Below are 21,286 nucleotides of genomic sequence, written 5' to 3'. Positions count from 1 at the left end.
AATACATATCCGTACATTTTTAAGTTGTAGAGATTAATTTGTGGGACTTCAGCACAACCTAATTTTAATACAATTAAAGATGTGATTGATAATTGTATCAGTTAAAAGGTTAATTTGCTAAGTTTTTATCCTTTTCAGTTTAAATTGATCGTGTCACATTCTCTTTCCTTGAGCATGTCTCAAGCTCTGATGCAGACATCCTGCTACCACAACAGTGTGTTAAGAATAAACTTGTTGATTACAGTTGTACAAACATTTGTTTCAGGGAATGAAATAGAAAGTCAATCTGTTTCCTGTTTGTGGAAAAAATAACACCCCTCCCAAAAGGAAAAAAAAATCCTATGAAACATCTGTTGGTCATCATATAATATTCCCTGCAGTTCAGCCTCAAAATATCCTGCAGGTGAGGAGATCTGCCAGGGCCAGTAGGTAGCACCGGACCATGGGAACTAGTTTAAGAGTTTCAGAGAGCATGTGAATTAGGCTGACAAAAAAATGTCACTTTTTTTTGTGTTTAACATGACATTTCCTGGCAAATGAAGACTTTATTCCTTAATCAGCTGGAGTGCAAATGGGGTAGCCCAATCGTTCATTTAGAGTGGTCTGTAAAATGAGAGCACCTGGAATGCAATTATAAACCTGGTACTTTAACCAGTTTGCTTAAAAGCTCATACTTTTGAAGCTTAATATTGGCATTCTAATTTGATCAGAATATATCTAGTGATGGGTATCTTAGTACAGGGTGGGCAAACTTTTTTTTTATGCATGGCCACATTTATAGACCTCACCAGCGCCAGGGGTCCTTCTCAGACCTCCAGTCAAAGAGCAAAAGGAGGGGGTGGGATAGAAAAGACATTCTCTTCACTCCTTCAGAAAACCATAACTTATACTTACATGCCTGGGAAAGCACAATTTATTCTGCCAGGCTACATAATCAAAGAACACTAAGCTTTGCAATGCAGAATGTTAGCAGTGGTTTTTAAAATTATTATTTTCCCTGGCTGTATTGTATAAATTAAAAACTGAGACTGGCACTCTCCCCAGCCAGATCTCAGCACTCCTCCTTCTGTCTCTCAAGCTTCCTTCTTCCCTTCTGCAGTCCAGGCTTCTCCTGTGCAGTGGTGGCTTCTCCTTAACTGTAGCAGCTTTCTCTTCTTCCACTCACTCTCGGAGGTGGTGGCATTTGGCTACTTCTTGGCTGCATGAAGTGGAGCTGCAACATTGGTTTCTGTTTTAACGGCAGGGGGAAAAGGGGAGTTGGATTCAGACAACAACCAATGAGGGCCCAAACTTTTATGGTCTGAGGAACTGATAAGCATGGGGGTAACCTGCACTGAGCAGCAGTTACAACCTGTAACAGAAGGCAAGAGTTTACTACCCTTAACCAATAAACCTTGATGCTTTTGACACAACTCCAACATCACTCTTTGCTTTGACATGCTTCTTTTTACTCAAATTAAGGTACATAACCTGCTCACCAACATCCCATCCATCTGATTTGTCTTGATCAGGGCTATTCTTGTTTCGTGCCTTTATAATGGATTGCAAGGCCTGATCCATTTGAAACTGCATAGTTATTTTATCTTGCAAAAGAGTTTTAATATGCTGAATTACCTGATAATCCATGGCTTGTTCATCTCCTTCACACATCCAGTCTTGAGTAAGTATCAGTGGCATAGCATGACCAAAAATAATTTGGTAAGGTTGATAACCTGTGTGCAATCGATTAGTACTTCGAATAGAGGCCAAAATCAATGGTAACTTTTGAGGCCAATCTTTGCCAGTACCACAAACAACTTTATGAAGAGCCTTTTTAATAGTACAATTCATTCTTTCCACTTGACCTGCTGCCTGGGGATGGTACGGTATATGTAGCTTTTGGGTAATACCTAAAGCTTTTAATAATGATGTGAATATCTGACCTACAAATGCAGGACCTCTGTCTGAATCAATAATATATGGAATACCAAACCTACAAATTACCTCCTCAAACAATTTCTTAGCAGTGGTTTCTGCTGTGTGAGTTCTGGTAGGAAATGCCTCAGTCCATCCTGACAAAACATCAATAATTAGTAAAAGATATTTGTATCTCTCTTTAGAAGTAGGAAGTGCATCAATAAAATCAATTTGTAAACGATGCCAAGGACCAACACGTCTCTGATGATAAAGATATTTATCATAAGTTACAGCTTGTCTAGCTTTTTCTTGAGCACAGGATATACAATTAGCTACCAATTATTTGATCTGATCTTTCATCTGAGGCCACTGTGCAATGTGTTTAACTCGATACCAAGTAGCCTCTATTCCCTCATGAAGATAAGAATGTGCAAAACAAATTAACGCCTGTCTTTCGATAGTAGATGTGCCTGCCTTCTTGTGGTAACTGCTGCTATAAATTCCTTAGCTAGTTTATCCACCTTGTTATTCCAATATGATTCCTTATCTTGATTCTTCTGATGTGCCTTGATATGTCTAATATGTAAAATCCCTGGATGTTTACTTGTCCAAGTATACAAATATTCCCATTGTTTTCACTGAGCTAATTCTTTCCCATCTATGGTATGCCATCCATGTTTTGCCCAATCTAACATCCAATATTGTAGGCCCTTAGCCACATAATCACTGTCTGTATATACATACACTGCTGGAGGTGGATTAGGATAGAACCTGTTTACCTGCTTCAACTTCTGCATTTTGAGCAGATACATGTGTGTGTATATTGTTCCTTTTTTCTCAGCTCTAGCCACATTTATGGCTGCATACTGAGTATGTCTTACCCCTATTTCCCATAATGAACTACCATCAGTAAACCAAATATGTGGATGTAAATCTGCAGTATCAATCTCTGATAATAATGGAGCTACTTTACACTGTGACATGTGGGTATCTTCTAATTCTCCACAATTATGATTATTCCCTTTTTCAATAAGTGCATATGCCTTCAAATCAGGTTTGCTTATTGTTTCACTAGTAACTCCTCTGTTAAGCAAAATAAGAGTCCATTGTGCTAATCTAGTTCCTGAAACTCTACCTCCTATCAACTGACCTGACAAAATATACTTCAAAGGAGTATGCAGACACTGAATTGTTATAGGAGCTGTACCTGTCAGTGGTTCAAAAGTCTGAACTGCCCACACTGCAGCCAAGCATTCCCTTTCACAAGGATCAAAATTTAATTCTGTGCCCTGCAATTTCCGTGAATCATATGCAACTGGTACCAATTTAGCTTCTTCGTTTCTTTGTAAAAGCACAGCAGCAAGAGCTACATCGGATGTTGCAAGTCTAATAACAAATGGCTTAGAACTATCTGGGAATTTAAGGGCTGGAGCACTTAGCGCAGCTTGTTTTAACTGAGATAAAGCTTGATCATGTTCTGGACCCCATTCCCACTGAGATTTCTTCTTTAACAGTTTATACAATGGGGCTGCTATTTGTGCATATTGAGAAATGTACAATCTCAAAAAATTAAATCCACCTAATAGAACTCTAAGAGAATGAGCATCAGTTGGAGCAGGAGCTTCTACTAATGCTGTGACCTTTCTCTGATCAGCTTTTCTTCCTTCTCTACCTATAAGAGTACCCAAGTACTGCACTTGTTCTTGAACTAGCTGAGCCTTCTCCAGGTTAACCTTAAAATCTGTTTTTTGAATAAGCTCTAGTACCCTTTCTGTCCTCTCTTGTTCTTCCTGTTTATTAACACCCATAATAATAATATCATCCACATATGAATATATTTATTTATTTATTAGTGGTTTTTCTTGACCGACCTTCATCAGAGATATCATGCCGGTTTACATGTAACATGTAATATATATGATCTTTGTCTGACTCTTCTAAGTTAGACAGCATTTGGGTTACATGTGCATGAGCTATAGCAGGTGCATTGTGAAATCCCTGAGGGACTCTACAAAAAGTGTATTGTTTATCTTCAATACACTTTGCCAAATCTATCACTGAAAACCATTTACATCGATCTTGAATCTTTTGTACCCATTCTGTAATATTAGCTACTACTGGCGCCATTTGAGGAGTACCTTTATTTACTCTCCTGTAATCAACTGTCATTCTCCAGTTAATTCCATCAGCTTTTCTAACAGGCCAAATAGGTGAATTAAATGGTGAATTTGTTCTCCGAATTACCCCTTGTGCTAATAAGTCATCAACAATTTCTTTTAGACCTTTATGAGCTTCCAAGGGATACCTATATTGTTTTTGTGGTGGCACAAAATCTCCCACAATTTTACCACAAGCTTCAATTTTACCACAATCTGTGGGTTTTGTTGTCCATAGATTAGGAAATTTATTTTGCTAATATTCCCTCTCTTCCTTACACATAATTCCACATATTTCAGTAATATCAATCCCTTCATCTACATCTTTAATTGGAAACCATGCATCTCTCTGAATAACCTGCCAGAGAACACGATTGGGAATATCTACTATGCATTGATGTTTCTTAAGCCAATCTATCCCTAGTATCATATCATCCTGCATATCAGGGTTTTGAACCATAGGACCAACTAATTGTTTTCCTGCAATATTCACTGGTACTTTTCCCCATAAAATACCCTTTGAATCGTGGCCCTGAAAACTCTGTAAATGTACTGATCTAACTCTAATTCCTTCCTCTGGCTTACTACGAATTAATGTACCTAATAGCTGCACCATTGTCTAGTAAAGCATTTATTTCTTTAGTTCCATGCCTGAGAGTCACTCTTTGTCTGCCTCCAGGATCCCACTGTAACTGACACAACTGAATCCACTTACAACATCTTGTGCTATCATGACCCTCAGGTGCCTCATTTCAATCTTCTTTCAAAATTTTTCCATACTCCACAGAATTAGAAAAATCCAGTGCAGCATTTGGAACTTGTTTACAATTAAGTTGGAGAGCTCGAGCAATGATACTGGAAGTGGGTTTCCTATTCCAATAATCACGATTCTCCCCATGCTGCATCAGAATTTTCCAAGCCTGTACTCTATCATCATTTTCCTGTGTAGCATTTTCATACACTTTGTTATCCTGCCACTGACTGAGAGAAGGATATAAACCTCCTCTGTCTCTTCCTACCACACCTCTATTTCTAACTCGACTTCTGCCTCTTGACTGTGATCTCCATCCACCCTCATTACTATATGTAATATCTGTAGTCCCTACTGAGGCTACACCTTGTTTCTTACACCCTTTTGGTAAGCCATAGTATATCTGAATCTGATGTACCTTTTCTCTCACTTCTGTCATTTTAGCTGGATGATTATCCTTCCAAACAGAAAAATCTATTACTGTAGTGGGGATGCAAACTAGCTACACACTCTCTTAAGGCAGAAAAGCCATAAGCTACTTCGTCTAAATTCTCTGCAGGAACATCTCCTCCACCATTCCTGACTGGACGACAATTCCATGCCATAACTTGTAAAAGACCCCACTTGGTGATAAAATTATCTGGGTCTTCCTCTGAACCCTGACTAGAGTATCTGCTTTAACTTTAAGATCTTTCTGACCCATTGAACATCCCAATTGTGTCATTAATTGTAACAATGGTTGCCCAAGGACTGCAGCAATTCTCTCTACTATGCCCCTTATAGAATTATCTGCACATGCTAACATCAAACGTTGAACTTCCTTACTATCCAAATTCTCCCTAAAAACAGTTCCCATAAATTTGATTAACCAATCTGACCATGTGCAAATTGTAAGGGGTCCTAGTTCTTTCCCTAGGGCTTGCATATCTACAGGTGACAAACTCTGAGTGCTTGTTGTAGTGGTGGTGATAGGGGATCATTATCCCCACCTGGAGTAGTGGCAATGGAAGTGCGGGTGACCACTGCAACAGGGTGGCATGCACCATCTAGATCCCAGCTCCAGATATCACCATTCCATTTGTCTGAAAAATCACCATCACATTTGCCATCCTCACAAGAGATAGCAGCTATTTGGGCTCTATGCATATTCACTGCTTGAGTCAATTTCTTAAGACGAGACTCACAGTGCTCATGATCTACAGGATTACATCCCTGTTCTAAAGATAACTTCTTTACAAGTCCCTGCAATACGGAATTTTCATTCTGGAGTTTTTCCTGATCCCCCCTGTCTTTTGCTCTAAATTTAAAATCTGAGCTTGTGCATCTCTGTATGCTCTTTTTAAATGTTCTACGTTTGCTTGAGAAGAATGAGCAAGTAATTTCCAGTGTTCCTGCTTATCTTTTAAATCTGTTGTCTCATGTGCTAAAGCTGTCACCTGCTCCTTTAATGTTGCATTTTCTTTAAATAATTTACTAGCAGAATTCCATAATAACCACAAACAACTAGAAATCTGTTTCTGACTATTCTTCACTGAATAGAGATTGCAATATGCTTCAAGCTGTGATTCCATATCAAATACTGAATTGATTATGTCTGTACAGGAATCATTCCAATGGCAAGGACCTGAATTTTGTATTATCTGCCTCAGGAGGGAGGGGGAGAGGAAGAGCTTTCTGTTGTGCTAGATCTCTTCCCTGCCTTGGGATGGGATGATGGCTATGTGATTTGGAAAGTTGGCAATGGCATAAAACCTTCTCTTCAATTCCATCAAGTCCTGCCTTTCATGAGGGAATGCTATGTACCGATTATTGCAAGCACATACAACTGCTATGACCTGGCGCAGACAGAGGGAAAAAGATTTGGGACATTCCTCCGACAACCCCGACTGTCATTTGGAAGGAGCTAGATGCCATGAAATGTGGGGTGCAAAAAAGTTTGGAGAAGCCTGGTATAGCTTGGGACCTTTCCATGATTGCATCCAGATCCACTCCGAGTTCTTCATATATTTCCATTATAGCCTGAGCGTTGAAGCGATACCTGCTAACCACGTGTTCCTCCTGCATGCCCAGCAATGTGATTTATGAATGAAAGATGTGCTCCTTATATTGCCGTCATGCCATTCTGCGTGCCCAGCGGTGTTGAGGGCTAGGACACTTGACCGTTGGGCCCATGGCTCTGGCTCCGAACCTGGCACTTTCCTAGGAGGATTTGAGCTTCCCTTGCTTGATGTGATTCTTGTTGTTCTTATTGCTGTCATCACTGTTGAGCAGCCCGAAGTAGCCAGTATCCCGCTACAAGTAGATTTCCCCCTAACATTGTAGCTTTAGGAAGACAGGTCAGGTAAGAAAAGGTATTTTTATTGGCCTAGGTGGGCTGGGTAGATGTGTCTGATAGAAGGCCTCATTTTATCACCTGCGATAATTGCTGCGATAATAGATGCAATCCATGATAATAGCCACTGTGTCACGATAAAATCTTTTTTTGCCCTCTTCCACAAAAAAGTGTTATTTCCCAGATTAAAACCCGCATTATTGCATGTTATTTAACTGCTAAATGCGAGAGGAACCTCTAATTTGCATAATTTTCTAGCTTTTGCATACTCATCAAATTTGCATTCCATCATGCGACACAATAAATATCACACTATTTATGTGCACTAGTCCCCATTTAGCGCCTGTGTATGTTGTAACATGATTTGATGATTGAGCCTATAAGTTTTTACATTGTGGGAAGCATTTTTCTGCTCTATTTTTGTGGTGTCCTATGAGAAGTATGGATAGCACATGGCTCTAAGTCAGCCATGTGGGAGAGAAGAGCAAGAGGTCCATCAGAGAGACTAAAAAGTGAACTGGAGGAGTGCGTGAGCAAAGGGTGGATTGTGGGGGTGTGTGCTAAATTGAATGGGGAGAGAGATTATGAGCAAAGAGTGGTGGAGGGGAAAGAGAGAGTGAGCAACAGGGTTTCAGCAAGAAAAGGTGGAGGTAAGATAGCACTGTAAACAAGAGAAAGAAAGAGAGGAAAAAGTGATGCAAGAACAGATCTGACATGAGGGCAACACTTTTATCTTTTCATCCAGACTGGAAAGAGATCATGAACAAACAGGCCCTTCTTTTTCAATTAGATGTAAGCAAAACAACCTGATCTTTTTTTTTTTTTAAACATTTTTATTCTATTCTATGTTTAAAATGGTTTTACTACTAACATCAATATCTTATTCTAGTTATTATTTGATATGAAGTTGTCATAACTAGCAATTATTATCTTTATTTTACAAAAACTTAAATAAGAAAGGCTGAAGAGGTTAGGGCTGTTCAGCTTGGAGAAGAGACGGCTGAGGGAGGGATATGATAGAGGTCTTTTAAGATCATGAGAGGTCTTGAACAAGTAGATGTGAATTGGTTATTTACACTTTCGAATAATAGAAGGACTAGGGGGCATTCCATGAAGTTATCAAGTAGCACATTTAAGACTAATCGGAGAAAATTCTTTTTCACTCAACGCACAGTAAAGCTCTGGAATTTGTTGCAAGAGGATGTGGTTAGTGCAGTTAGTGTAGGTGGGTTCAAAAAAGGTTTGGATAAGTTCTTGGAGGAGAAGTCCATTAACAGCTATTACTCAAGTTTACTTATTTATTTATTTATTTTATTTATTTAAGGCTTTTCTATACCGGCATTCATGATACAATCATATCATGCCGGTTTACAGATAACAGGGGAGTGAAAACTTTGTTCATTTAACCAGTGCAGAAGAAGCAAAAAGTTACAATATAACAAGGTCATTGAAACTGGGGAATGAAGGAGAATAAGAATAGATAGGAATAAATATAAACTTTACAGAGGTAGATTATTTACATTGTGCAGTAATGTCTCTTTGTGGTTAGTATTTACATTTACTTAGGGGGAATAGCCACTGCTATTAATTGCATCAGTAGCATGGGATTTTCTTAGTGTTTGGGTAATTGTCAGGTTCTTGTGGGCTGGTTTGGCCTCTGTTGGAAACAGGATGCTGGGCTTGATGGACTCTTGGTCTGACCCAGCATGGCAATTTTTTATGTTCTTAAGAAGGTATTATTTGAGCCCTGGGGTAAAAGGTTTTTTTTTCTACTGGGTTTTGAGAAAATAACCTTTCACAGGTTTCCAAAAAACATTTTTGATAATCACTGACTACCTCTGTAGATCTTCTACATATGCTGTCAATGAACTATGAGATATCTGCTTTTCCTGATGACATTACTTTCCTCATATTACATGTGAAGAGGAAATGAAAAGTTTTTCTGTCAATAAACAGAACTGAATTAGCCATGATCTGTGGTTGGCGTCATCAAGCAGCACTGAATGGACCTGTTTCTCCAAGCTAGTGCATTGATGATTTTCGATGCTTGGTCTTAGTAGGCCCCTAGACCAGCTCTTCTGACCTTTGACTTGCTCTGGAGGATCTGCTTCCACCGCTTTGAGAGGAGGAGGAAGAATGGAGACTGCTGGAAGCGGACCTGCCTTCTCTTTTGGTTATAAGGCTTGCCAGCTTAGCTGCTCTTGACTGTTGAGCTCTCGGCAACATCTTATCACACTTTGAGCAATTTGGTTGGTCGTGGTTTGGCCCCAGATAGATGTAGCAGTGGTCATGACTGTCCATTATGGACATAATTTGTACACAGGAGCAGTATTTGAAGCCACTGTTTTTCTTTAGAAGCCATGGGAAAAAACAGCTGACTTTTGTTTTCTTTATCAGCAATTCCCTTTTAGTTAGGTAGCGCTGAAAAGTGCTGTTGTGGGTCACGTAAGCAAGAAAAATTGTGAGGAGATGAAAAAATTGTAGAGAAGTCTCTGAGGCAACACTACATTGGAATTCCCACACACATTTATTTATTTATTTATTATTTATTTAGGTTTTTTATATACCGGCATTCATGAGCAGATCACATCATGCCGGTTTACATTAGAACAAGGGGTGCATATAACAATAAAACTATAACTGGTGCATCAGAGTTGCAGTTACAATGAAACAAGGTGATAGAACTGGGAGAAGGAGAAAAGAGCAGTATAGGATTTCTCGAATGGAGTTTTCCTTTCAACTTCTAGTTAACAGTGCACACAGAGAAAAGGGGGCAAACCAGCTATAACAAGTCCCAGGAAACCCATGTCCATTTCTATCCATTGTTTCTGTGAATTTTAAATACGTAGACTATGAAATGGGATGCTTCAGTTTGTAAAGGTTTTGTTTCTACAACGGTCAATACAGTGGTCTGCCCTGTGTCAGGCAGTCACGAATTCTCCCCCCCTCATGCTTAGAGAAGTTCAACAACCAATGCGACTCCCAGGGTGTGAGCACACGTGCGTGCCCGTGTGTGTGCGCGCGCGCAGGCGTGTTGTGGGTTACCATAGCGACGTCAGCCTGGAAGATCTGCTTAATGAACTTGTTTTTGGAGGAGTGGACGAGCTGGATGATGTCTCCGTGAAGCGTGTCCCTGTTTTTCTCCAAGAACCCTTTTGTTTCATAGTAGACCACTCCAGTAAAGTGGTATATTCCGAACTGAGTTTCATGGTTGTTCTTCGGAGGAATATAGTTGGTGTTTACCTTGTGCTGTGAGTTGAGCTTATTCAGCATCGTAGTATCTGTACCCTTTGGAAACTTGCTTTCCTCGTCAATGAGAGAGATGATGTTCATGGGTTTGATGGCGATCATGTCCAAGGCATCCTGGTTGTCGGTGAACTCGATGTGCTGCCAGTTAATGTTCTCCAGGTTGTACTCCTCCTGCTCCAGTTTAAACACGTGGCGCACGAAGAACTGCTGCAGGTTCTCGTTCGCAAAATTTATGCACAGCTGCTCAAAACTGTTCACCGTGAAGTTCTCAAACCCAAAGATATCCAACAGGCCAATGGATCTCCGGGCAAGTTTGGGGCCTTGAGAGACAGGTCTATAGATGGCAGCATTGATCTTATCCACAATCCAGACAAAGAGCCTCCCGTATATTCCCTTCACAAAAGCATCTCGAACATCCAGGGCTTGTTCCATGCTGAGAGGGGTGGAGACCGTCTCCCCTCTTGTGATGATCGTGCGACTGGTGAGGCAGTTCATCAGCTCCTGAGGGTCGACCTCAAACAGTGAAGCGGCAATGGTTAGAGATGTGGAGTATACGACCTCACAGGCATCCAGGTTATCGTACATGCGAGCTTCATATTGCAGATTCCCCATATGCAGTATAGCGGCCAGGAGCCTTGAGATCTCCCAGTTCTCAGTGTCCGTGAATATCAGGACCTTCATCGCTGAGCGGATGTTGGCGTATTCCTTGCTGTCGTCTCTGCCGTCGCACGTCGTGCACTTGCCCATAGTGAGGTAGTTATAGTCAGTAGCTTTCCCCAGGCCCAGCTTCTTTTTCTGCTCTGGCGTCATTCCTTTCAGCATACAGTAAAACACATGGTAATTCCTCTCGTCCTGAGCCTGCCTGCAGACTCTGGATTTCTCCAGCAGATACTGCTCGATCTTTGCCCCCTCGATGGCTCCTCTTTTGTTGAAATGGATATCGATGTATTTTCCAAATCGGCTGGAGTTGTCGTTGCGAATCGTCTTTGCGTTCCCAAAAGCTTCTAAGATGGGGTTGGCCTCCAGCACCTGCTGCTCAATCCAGGAGTGCTGCCCGCTGATGGCGGCCAGGAACTGCAGGATCAGTTTAGTGCTTTCTGTCTTCCCAGCCCCGGACTCCCCGCTAATGATGCAGCACTGGTCCTTGTTATTGCGTTGCATGTTGAAGTAGCAGTTGTCGGCAATGGCAAAGATGTGCGGCGGCATCTCCCCTATCTTCTTGTTGGTGTAGAGCCGGATCTGGTCTGACGTGTAGATGGGTAACAGCTGGTAGGGGTTCACCGCTACCAAGATGGAACCTGTGTATGTATAGATAAGGTGTTCACGGTAGCGAATGAGCAGGTTGCGTAGAATTCCAGCCTCGTTCAGGTCTCCCAGGCGGATCATGTCCTCCACGCCATGGATGGAAGTTGGGTGCATGGGTTTGATGTGAGTGGCATTCTGAGGGGAAATCCAGTGTTCATTGCCTTCGTCATCCACCACTTGGATCTGTCCGGAGTCACAGAGCTTAACCACTGCCCCGACAGGAACATCAAACTCCCGACCGGTTTTGAGATCCAGCCAGACATAATCCCCCTGTCGAAGAATGACCATTGTCCCCGTTCAAACACTGACATCAGCGGCTGCTGCTGCTTGGGACACCTTCTGCCATCGGGGAGCCGGCGCCCCGCTCTGCATTCGGCTGGACACCTGTCCCGGCTTTCCAAGTCCCCCGTCCCCCCCCGGGACCGCCCCGCCGCCGCCGCCGCTCGCACTCCCTGGATCCTTCTTCATACATATGCAGTAGAGGTCAAAGCTCTACTGATTTGCAGAGACAGATTTGTTCAGTGCCCCCTAATGATGTAACCCAAGGATTAAGGCTAATTCATCCTACTATCTATGGAAAACACTGTTTACGGTAATCTTTTCCTGATTACATTACTTTCCTCATATTACTTGTGAAGGGGAATTGAAAAAAGTTATCGGCTTTTGGCAAGGAATCTGGCCCTGATCTGGTATTTTTTACATTTTTTTTTAATTACCTCTGCACAAGAGATGTTCATCCGGCAACTAGCAGAAGAACCCACACAAAGAGAGGCTATGTTGGATCTGGTACTGACAAATTCAGACAGTGTCAAGGATCTCATGCTAAGGGAATATTTAGGGTCTAATTATCACTATACTGTGTAGTTTAATACTGAATTTTGATCTGAACTAAAGTTGTGGATTTCAGGAGGTTTGACTTCAAGATGAGTATTAGGAGTGAGGAGGTCCTTTTGGGAATTCAAGAACTTATGAAAGGTATGAAGATACTTTGGTCAGCAATAAAAGGGAGCATTGAAAAGGTAACAAATCTATGACTGAGGCAAGATAGAAAAAGTAAATGAATAAGAATAGATTTCTCTAGGGAGGATAAAAAATGGTAAGAGCAAAGAGGTTAGCATGAAACATTTTAATGAAATGAAGGATGAGGAAGACAGACAAGGTTATCTGAAAAAAACAAATGGAGGCATTGAGAATGCTTAGATGAACAAAAGCCCAAATGGAAGAGAAAATTGGTCAATTGATAAAAGAAAGAAGGTGATGGATCTAAGGTGGAAAATGGCACTGATAAATATGAAATGATTATAAACCAAATTACAGAGGAACTTGAAGTGGAAATGAGAGTGAATAGGGACATGATGATGTGAACTCCAGGATACTAAACAAGCTCAAGAAATTGTTAACCATATCCCTCATATCTTTGTTCAACTTGTCGAAAATGGGGAAGGTTCTGAGAGACTTGTACAGAGTAGATGTAGTCCCACTGCACAACACTGGGGACAAGGAAGAAATGAGCAACTACAGACCTGTTAGTCTAATTTCAGTAGTGTGTAAATCTATAGAAACAACACTAAAGAAAAAGACAGTACTTTGAAACAAGTAGACTACAAGACACCAGACAACATGGTTATGCAAAGGGACAAGCCTATCTGGAAAACTTGATTGAGTTCTTTAATGAATTGAAAGAAGTGTTGGATCAGGGAGGTATAGTAGATGTTGGCTATCTGGACGTCAATAACATTTTTGACACTTCCATGCAGAAGACTGATAAGCAAGCTGGTATGGAAGTAGAAAATTAGTAAATTGAGTAAGGAACTGGTTGAGCAGCAGGACTCAGAGAATGGTATAAATGGAGTCTACAAAACAAAGTAATCAATGAGTACTTGTTACTTGATTAGCAATGTTAACTGAGAAACTTGAGAAAAAATATGCTTGTTTGCAGAAGATGCAGATACCAATAACAAAGTAGATACTCTAGAAAATTGTTTGTAAAAAGACTGAGATAGATGGCAGTCACCCTCGCTAAATTTTGAAAAGAATATCAGAGCTATCAGAGAGTAATAATAACCAGCCTTACACTAAGATTGGAAAACTCACTACAGAATAGTTTGCAGACTATTTTAAAAATAAACTAGCACAAATTCAAGAGGAGTTTGCACTTCTTCTCCCTCATAAAGAGTTTAATCTAGAGGCTAAGGAATTGCAGCATAAGAGCCCTGCTTTTTTGGGGAGTAAATTTTCCTATTTCATTAGAACATAAGATAAGAATTGCCATACTGGGTCAGACCAAAGGTCCACCAATCCCAGTATCCTGTTCTCAACAGTGACCAGTCCAGGTCCCAAATACATGATAAGATCCCAAACAGTAAATAGATCTATGCTGCTGCCGTGCAGTGATTAGTGGCTATTCCCTAAGGGGCAGATTTTAAAAAGGTACATTTTGTTGCCATAATCATTTATTTTATTTATTTATTTGGAACTTTTATATACCGACATTCATGTGCAAAAGTACATATCATATTGGTTTACAGCGAAACGAGAGAAGCATAAACGAATGCATTACATCAAACAAGGGTTACGGGAACTGGGATCAAATTTACAAGTAAATACTATGTTCTTCCTGATAAATAACAGGGGGACAAAAACTAACTTAGATAGGATCTGTTTCCTTCATGACATCTTTTACTAAGTAACTAGGAGCTAATGGGCTGAGGTGATAGTGAGAAGCAAGACCTGTCTGCGAGGTAGAGTCTTGTTTAGAGTTCGGAAAACTTGACTGAAAAAGTAGTCTAGTTATAATGGAAAAGGCAGATGGATGGATCATCCCAGTAGCTACATTCTTCTCAACAAGTCTTGTTGTTACCCTCACCGACAGCAATAACAATAGCATATTCTCAAAGAACAGTATTCAATTATACTGTTTCCTCCGTGGAACACCCTTCCTTTAAGTATCAAAAAGCAAATAATAATTTTAAATTTCATAAGAATCTGAAAAGCTGGTAATTTGTCCAGGTGTTTAGCAATGATTAGGCCTTTGAATACTTATTGTATTTTATTATTGTTAATTTTGTGATTTTACATAGTTATTAAGTTTTTAACAGTTTTTATCTTTAGTACGTGTAACTTGTATTGTGACTTCTATAATTTGCTTATTAGCATAATTGTGATATTTATGTCACTTTCAATTATTTTATTGCTTACATTGGAAACTTGTATTTTCTGAACCACTTTGATGGTAGAAATGGAATTGTGTTATATCAAGAAAAATAATTTTAAAAAAAGGGTGAAAAAAACCAAAAGAGGACTGGAAAAAACTGGAAGCATGGTCAAGGGTTGGAAAATAAACTTCTTTGCTAAAAAAAAAAAAAAAAAAAAATCCTGGTTTGGAATGTAAAAATCCATTAGCCACATATCTCTTAGAAGAGCAAGAACTGGAAACTCAAAACAAGCAAGAGATCTAGGAGTAATCATCTCAGATGATTCTTTCACAGACATTTTCAAAACATAGACTGCCTTTTGGAGCAGCATCAGTTGGAGATACTACCATATAACATAGCATTAAATTAAATCTGAGGCAGTAGGTGGTTATGTTTGGGCACGATGCTTGCAGGCCTGATGATTTTTTTTCTCCATGTACATTATTTTGTGAATGTAGGAAGAAAATGATAATGCAATCAAATATATTTCTTCATAGTGGCAGATATACATAGTAATCTTTTGAATGCTTAAAATCTTTAGGTGACTCATTTCATTTTATGAAGGTAAGCTTGAGATTTCACCATTCTAGTTGAACATCTGAATTGCTGTGCTTTTTCATTCCCACTTGGTCTTGTTGCTACTTGTTTTCTATTTTCACTTTGGTTTGCCGTTTTGCTTTTTCTTCCCACTAGCTTGGTGATGTAGATATGAGCAATGTAGAGAATCAGATTATTTCTTCAGCTTGTGTAGGAAGCAAGCAATACTTCAGTTTGTTCTGACGTTGTTTGTGCTCTTTTGTGATGTGGATGGGTTTTAATGAGTGTCCATTCTGAATAGTTGCTAGTTAATTCCTTTCTGGATAGTACTGTTGTAATTGTTTAGATAAGTCTGCTGAAAGTTGAAATAAACAAAACGATTAAATCAGTTTTTCTAATTTTTATTTCAATTTTAAAGGAGTACTGGTATTTAAAGTTAGAAAAAGATTGTCCTTCCTAATCATTTCCACAATTATGAATGGATCAGGATTTTGCTGTGCTAATTCTTTTAGAACTCCTTGCAGGCCTTGTACTGACAGATGTGATGCATAAATGTACAAGCAACTGGCATGGAATTGGAAGGACATTTTTTAACACTACCTTACCTTTTATTCCAAACAAATGTAAAAATATAATAAAAGCAATAAACTATTCAAAATAACTTGTTAGTTTAGCACTACTGCTTTAGAGGGAAACCTTGTTATGACTAACTGTATTTTAATCCATGTAACTTTAATTTATACAGCATTTGTAGTAGAAAGCCATTGGAAGATGGGATGGGCAGGAGTGAGTGTAACTAGTTAAATTGTAAATTGGAATTACTTCTAACTATAACATATCGACCAATGTACTTGCTGATGGCTTTTTGACCATTTTCGCATGAAAATTTGCCAGCCCATGCAAATGAGCTGGGAAGATAACTTTCATGCAAAATTCTGCTATGGATATGGTGATATTTTTTTATGAAAGCTGGCTTATGAAGACATTTTTCTGAAATTCTTGATTAAAAAGCTGCTTTGCATGATATTTCATAGCAGCAACTCATTCATCATGACTTTCAATAAAATTTCACACATAGCAAACTGTTGAGTACATTTTCAAGGGCATTTCATGCATAAAAATATCTTGTACACGTGTTCGTTAGACATACATATATAGAAATGATTTTCAAACATGTGGCATACGCACAAACCCAGATGTTCACACAGGTTACAAGTCCCACTGTTGCTCCTTGTGACCTTACCAAGTCACTTTACCCTCCATTGCCCAAACTTAGGCCTAGATTTATCAAACTGTGGTAAGTACTGCATGCGATAGCAAAAGGGGTGTGGTTTATGCAAATATTTGGTTTATCGCAATTTGTGCTAATTACCTATGTGAAGAGCTAAGTTAGTGCAAATTACGATAACATTATCAGACTTTGTGATAGGTGCCAGACCTGTTGTATTTCCTGCATACAACCACTGGGGGGGAGGGAGAGAGTGAGAGACTGGCCATAATGTCATCTCCCTAGATAGGTATTTGTATCCCTATGGTAGGGCCCACCTAGTAACTCGAGGTGAGGGTTAGGTATTAGAGTAGGGGGTTAGGGGCCACTTTGACATTCAAAATGAGACGTACGAACAGAACAGTGGTCTCTTGTGAAGATCTGATGACCTTCAGAGTGAGGAAACTCACTCCAAGATGAGATTTGGGCAATGTTCTCTCAACCTAGCTTGATGGACCCTCTACCTGGGTAACATCAAGCTAGGTGGAGAGAACATTGCCCAAATCTCATCTTGGAGTGAGTCTCCTCACTCTGAAGGTCATCAAATCTTCACAAGAGACCACTGTTCTGTTCGTACGTCTCACTTTGAATGTCAAAGTGGCCCCTAACCCCCTACTCTAATACCTAACCCTCACCTCGAGTTACTAGGTGGGCCTACCATAGGGATACAAATACCTATCTAGGGAGATGACATTATGGCTAGTCTCCCTCTTGCTCTTTCTCTCTCGCGCTCTCTCTCTCTCTCTCTCTCTCGTCCAGATGGCTCGGCTGCTGCTCCGGGAGCTTCAATTCACCTAAAATAGGCCTTGTGGGAGACATTGCCAAAGGCAATAAATCCTTACCGCCCGGTCACCGCAGCTATCGCACAGCCTAATGCAATTCAAAAAGTTGTAGTTAAAATCGGCGTTAAGTCTGTGCGATAGCTCTTCGCAGACAGGCAAACCCAGCCCACTCCCCACCCCTAACACCTCCTATTTACCAAATTTGCATCACACCATATCTAGGGAGATGACATTATGGCCAGTCTCTCTCTCTGTCTCACTCTCTCGTGTCCAGAGGGCTCGGCTGCTGCTCCAGGAGCTTCAATTCACTTAAAATAGGCCTTGTGGGAGACATCGTGAAAGGGCAAACCCAGTCCACTCCCCGCCCCTAACTCCTCCTATTTTCCAAATTTGCATCGCACCATACGATATGGTGCTATCGCATGCGTTAAACATGTTTTCGCATGCGGTAAGGGCCTATCGCATGTGTTAACGGGGCTTTTTGCATACGATAAGCCCTTAATGCATGCGAAAATGCCTTAGCGCATTTTGATAAATGACCCCCTTAGATTGTAAGTCCTCTGGGGATAGGGAAATACCTATAGTACCTGAATGTAATCCACTTTGAAATGCTGAAAAAAGTGTGAAAAGTGGAATATAAAAAAATCTAAATAAATAAATAGGAAAATATGCATGAACGAAGTGGGTGTGTTTGGAGAATGTCAGGGTGTAGTTTGGATAATCTTGCGTAGTTTGTTATTTTATAAAAAATGTACATGTGAACGACATCAAGAATACATGAACACTTTTATACCTGCTGTTTAATATGCCAGTTTCAAACTTAAATTACATTTTTGGACCTGGTGTTTGGCTTGCTGGCTTCTCCTGGTGAGTGGATCAGGTGATGTCGGACAACGCAACAATGTTTGCCTACATCAACCACCAGGGAGGAACCAAGAGCCATCAGGTGTCTCTGGAAATAGACCCCCTTATGGAATGGGCGGAGTTAAACCTACAGGGGATCTCAGCTTCCCACATCGTGGGAAAAGACAACGTCACAGTGGACATTCTCATCAGGGAAAGCCTGGACCCAGGGGAATGAACGCTGTTGACCAAAGGCTTCCAGCTCCTGGTAAATTGCTGGGGCCTCCAGGCCATCGACCTACTGGCCACATCTCACAATGAAAGTCCCCTGGTTCTTCAGTTGCAGATGAGATCAGCACTCCCAAGGGATTGATGCTCTCATCCAGACCTGGTCAGAGGAGGACTTACTTGTACGCCTTCCCCCCATGGCCTCTACTGGGCGAGATCATCCGCAAGATAGAACACCACAAAGGTTTAGTCCTCCTAGTGGCCCTGGATTTGCCCAGATGCCAGTGGTATACAGACATGCGGAGGCTCCTCGTGGAGAGTCCTCTGTGCCTCCCCTTACACAGGGCCCGATTCTTCACGAAGATCCGTCACGATTCTCTTTTACAGTCTGGCCCTTGAGAGGACTCGCCTGAAGAAGTGCGGTTACTCGGCGGCCGTGATCGTTTCCTTGCTTCACATGCAGAAGTTCTCAATGTCCCTGGCATATATACAGATCTGGAGAATATTTGAGGCCTGGTGTAAGGGCTGCAGAGTGCCCTCGCGAAAGGCCAAGAACCCCATGATTCTGGAATTTTTACAGGACAGCCTGAAGAAAGGTTTATCCCTCAACTCCCTCAAGGTCCAGGTAGCAGCCCTCTCCTGCTTCAGGGCCGAGGTGAATGGAAATAATCTGTCAGCACATCCGGACTTGGCCCATTTCCTAAAAGAGGTTAAACAACTCCAACCACCCTTAAAGTGGAACCACAATCTAGTATTGGACTTCCTAGCAGGGCCTTCTTTCAGACCGATGGCAGTCTGTCGCTGCGCCTATTTACACTAAAGACTGTATTCTTGGTAGCAATATGCTCGGCCCATCGTATCTCGGAACTAGAGGCACTTTGCTGTTGGGAACCATTCCTTCTATTTACTCCAGGAACAGTACAGCTTTGCACTGTCCCCTCCTTCTTACCAAAGGTAGTCTCGGAGTTTCACTTGAATCAATCCATCTCCTTACTGTCTCTGGAGGGACACAAGGACACAGAAGACTCCCGCCTTCTTTGCCATCTAAACATTGGTAGACTCTTAGGGGTAGATTTTCAAAAAGCGCGCCTTCGCGTACTTTTGTTGGCGCATCAGGCGCAAACAAAAGTACGCTGGATTTTAGTAGATACGCGCGTAGCCGCTAAAATCCTGGATCGGCGCGCGCAAGGCTGCCGATTTCGTGTAGCCAGCGCGCCCCGAGCCGCGCAGCCTGCCGCCGTTCCCTCCAAGGCCGCTCCGAAATCGGAGCGGCCTCGGAGGGAACTCGCTTTCGCCCTCCCCTCACCTTCGCCGATCCGACACCCCCCCGACACGCCCCCCTGGAAAAACCCCGGGACTTATGCGAGTCCTGGGGCTCTGCGCGCGCCGGTAGGCCTATGGAACATAGGCGCACCGGCGCGCAAGGCCCTGCTCGCATAAATCCGGGCAGATTTACGCGAGCAGGGCTCTTAAAATCCGCCCCTTAGTGCGGTACCTCGAACACTTTGAACCGGTGCGCAAGACAGATTGCTTGCTTGTTCTTTACAGCGGGAAGAAACAGGGCGAAGCAGCTTCACAAGCTACTATAGCTCGCTGGATCAAGGAAGTAATCAAGACAGCTTATTTACAGGCAGGGAAGCCTTTACCCCTTCAGGTCAAAGCTGATTCTACTAGGGCCCAGGCAGTATGCTGGGCAGAAGCTAAGCTACATCTGTCGAGCAGCGACATGGTTTTCCCTATGGACCTTCTCCAGGTTCTACTGCCTGGACGTCCAGGCTCGAGAGGACGCAGCCTTTGCAAAGGTGGTGCTAACTGGACCACAGCCAGCCTCCCGCCCCATTCAGGAGTAGCTTTTGTACACCTCACAGGTCCTGAGGCCATCTGGCTACACGCTAGGAAATGGAGAAATTACTTACCAGATATTTTCATTTTCCTTAGTGTAGACAGATGTACTCTGCATCCCGCCCATGGCTGCCGAGGAGAGGCGCCAAGGAATCGCCCATGAGGCGAACCTCGATTCCATATGAATACAGGTAAGCCGTTGCCCTACCCCTTGCTCAGGGCATCCACACTATGGCTGGTTTCGACACTTATGTTGGTTGAGTACAATGGCAGTCTCCAGTTTTTAATCAAGTTTTGTTAACCAAGGGTTTAATCAAGTTGTATCTAAATTCTAATCAAGTTCTTTGATATATATTTCCACAATGGCTTTTCGAAGAGAATACTGAATAGCTGAGGTCACTGCAGGGGGTATATCTAGGGTGATGTCAGCTTTGAAACCTGACTCCATCTCCCATCTGCTAGCAGGGGAACACATAACCTGAGTCCATCTGTCTACACTAAGGAAAACGAAATTATCAGGTAAGTAATTTCTCCACTAAACACCAGTTATAAGATTCACCCTCTATGCATAAAGTTTTAAATATTCTACAGCATATGGCAAGTATTTTATTACAAAAGCATTTTTTTCTCTCTTTCTGGGTCATTTATCATTTTGCGTTAGGGCCATATTGCATGTAATAATGCAGTAATACGCATGATAACTAGCACAGCGCAAAATGCATATGAAAATTAAAAATTGAGTATTCGAGTGGGAGGAGTTTGGGTGGAGTAAATGGAAATGAGGATCTGCTAGTGTGGACTGCGATAGAGTAATGCACCTTATCGTGGGATTTAACGCCGGAAATTACTACACCTTTTGTTTTTTTGTGGTAGGGTGAAAAAACTATCGCACTCCCATGGCCGA

At 41.5% G+C, this 21,286-nt stretch overlaps 2 protein-coding genes across 11 annotated transcripts in view; one reads left to right on the top strand and one right to left on the bottom strand.

Annotated features, from left to right (window-relative positions):
• STAU2 (staufen double-stranded RNA binding protein 2) overlaps positions 1-21,286 on the top strand; it is a 559,185-nt gene that overhangs the window by 114,789 nt on the left and 423,110 nt on the right. The window lies entirely within an intron of this gene.
• LOC115085990 (unconventional myosin-VIIa-like) lies at positions 1,381-11,986 on the bottom strand. The gene is made up of 3 exons (XM_029592571.1): positions 10,181-11,986; positions 3,104-3,686; positions 1,381-2,051 (listed from the first exon to the last, which is right to left on the bottom strand). Exons 1-3 carry the CDS (start codon positions 11,975-11,977, stop codon positions 1,381-1,383), a joined length of 3,051 nt encoding a protein of 1,016 aa, XP_029448431.1. The 5' UTR covers positions 11,978-11,986.

This window comes from Rhinatrema bivittatum, chromosome 2 (assembly GCF_901001135.1).
Source record: "Rhinatrema bivittatum chromosome 2, aRhiBiv1.1, whole genome shotgun sequence".
Classification (NCBI taxonomy): Eukaryota; Metazoa; Chordata; class Amphibia; order Gymnophiona; family Rhinatrematidae; genus Rhinatrema; species Rhinatrema bivittatum.
The sequence above is the reverse complement of the archived record's forward strand: the minus strand, read 5'-3'. Positions and strand labels throughout refer to the sequence as shown.

What these genes read in the sequence shown, in the direction of transcription:
- LOC115085990 (XM_029592571.1), bottom strand. Translation starts at nt 11,977, where the DNA reads ATGGTCATTCTTCGACAGGGGGATTATGTCTGGCTGGATCTCAAAACC. An exon ending in TCCAGGCTGACGTCGCTATG is followed by an intron (nt 3,687 to 10,180) that starts GTAACCCACAAC and finishes GTTAATAAACAG; the next exon opens with GAAGAACAAGAGAGGACAGA. An exon ending in GACTTTTGAACCACTGACAG is followed by an intron (nt 2,052 to 3,103) that starts GTACAGCTCCTA and finishes ATGTTTTGTCAG; the next exon opens with GATGGACTGAGGCATTTCCT.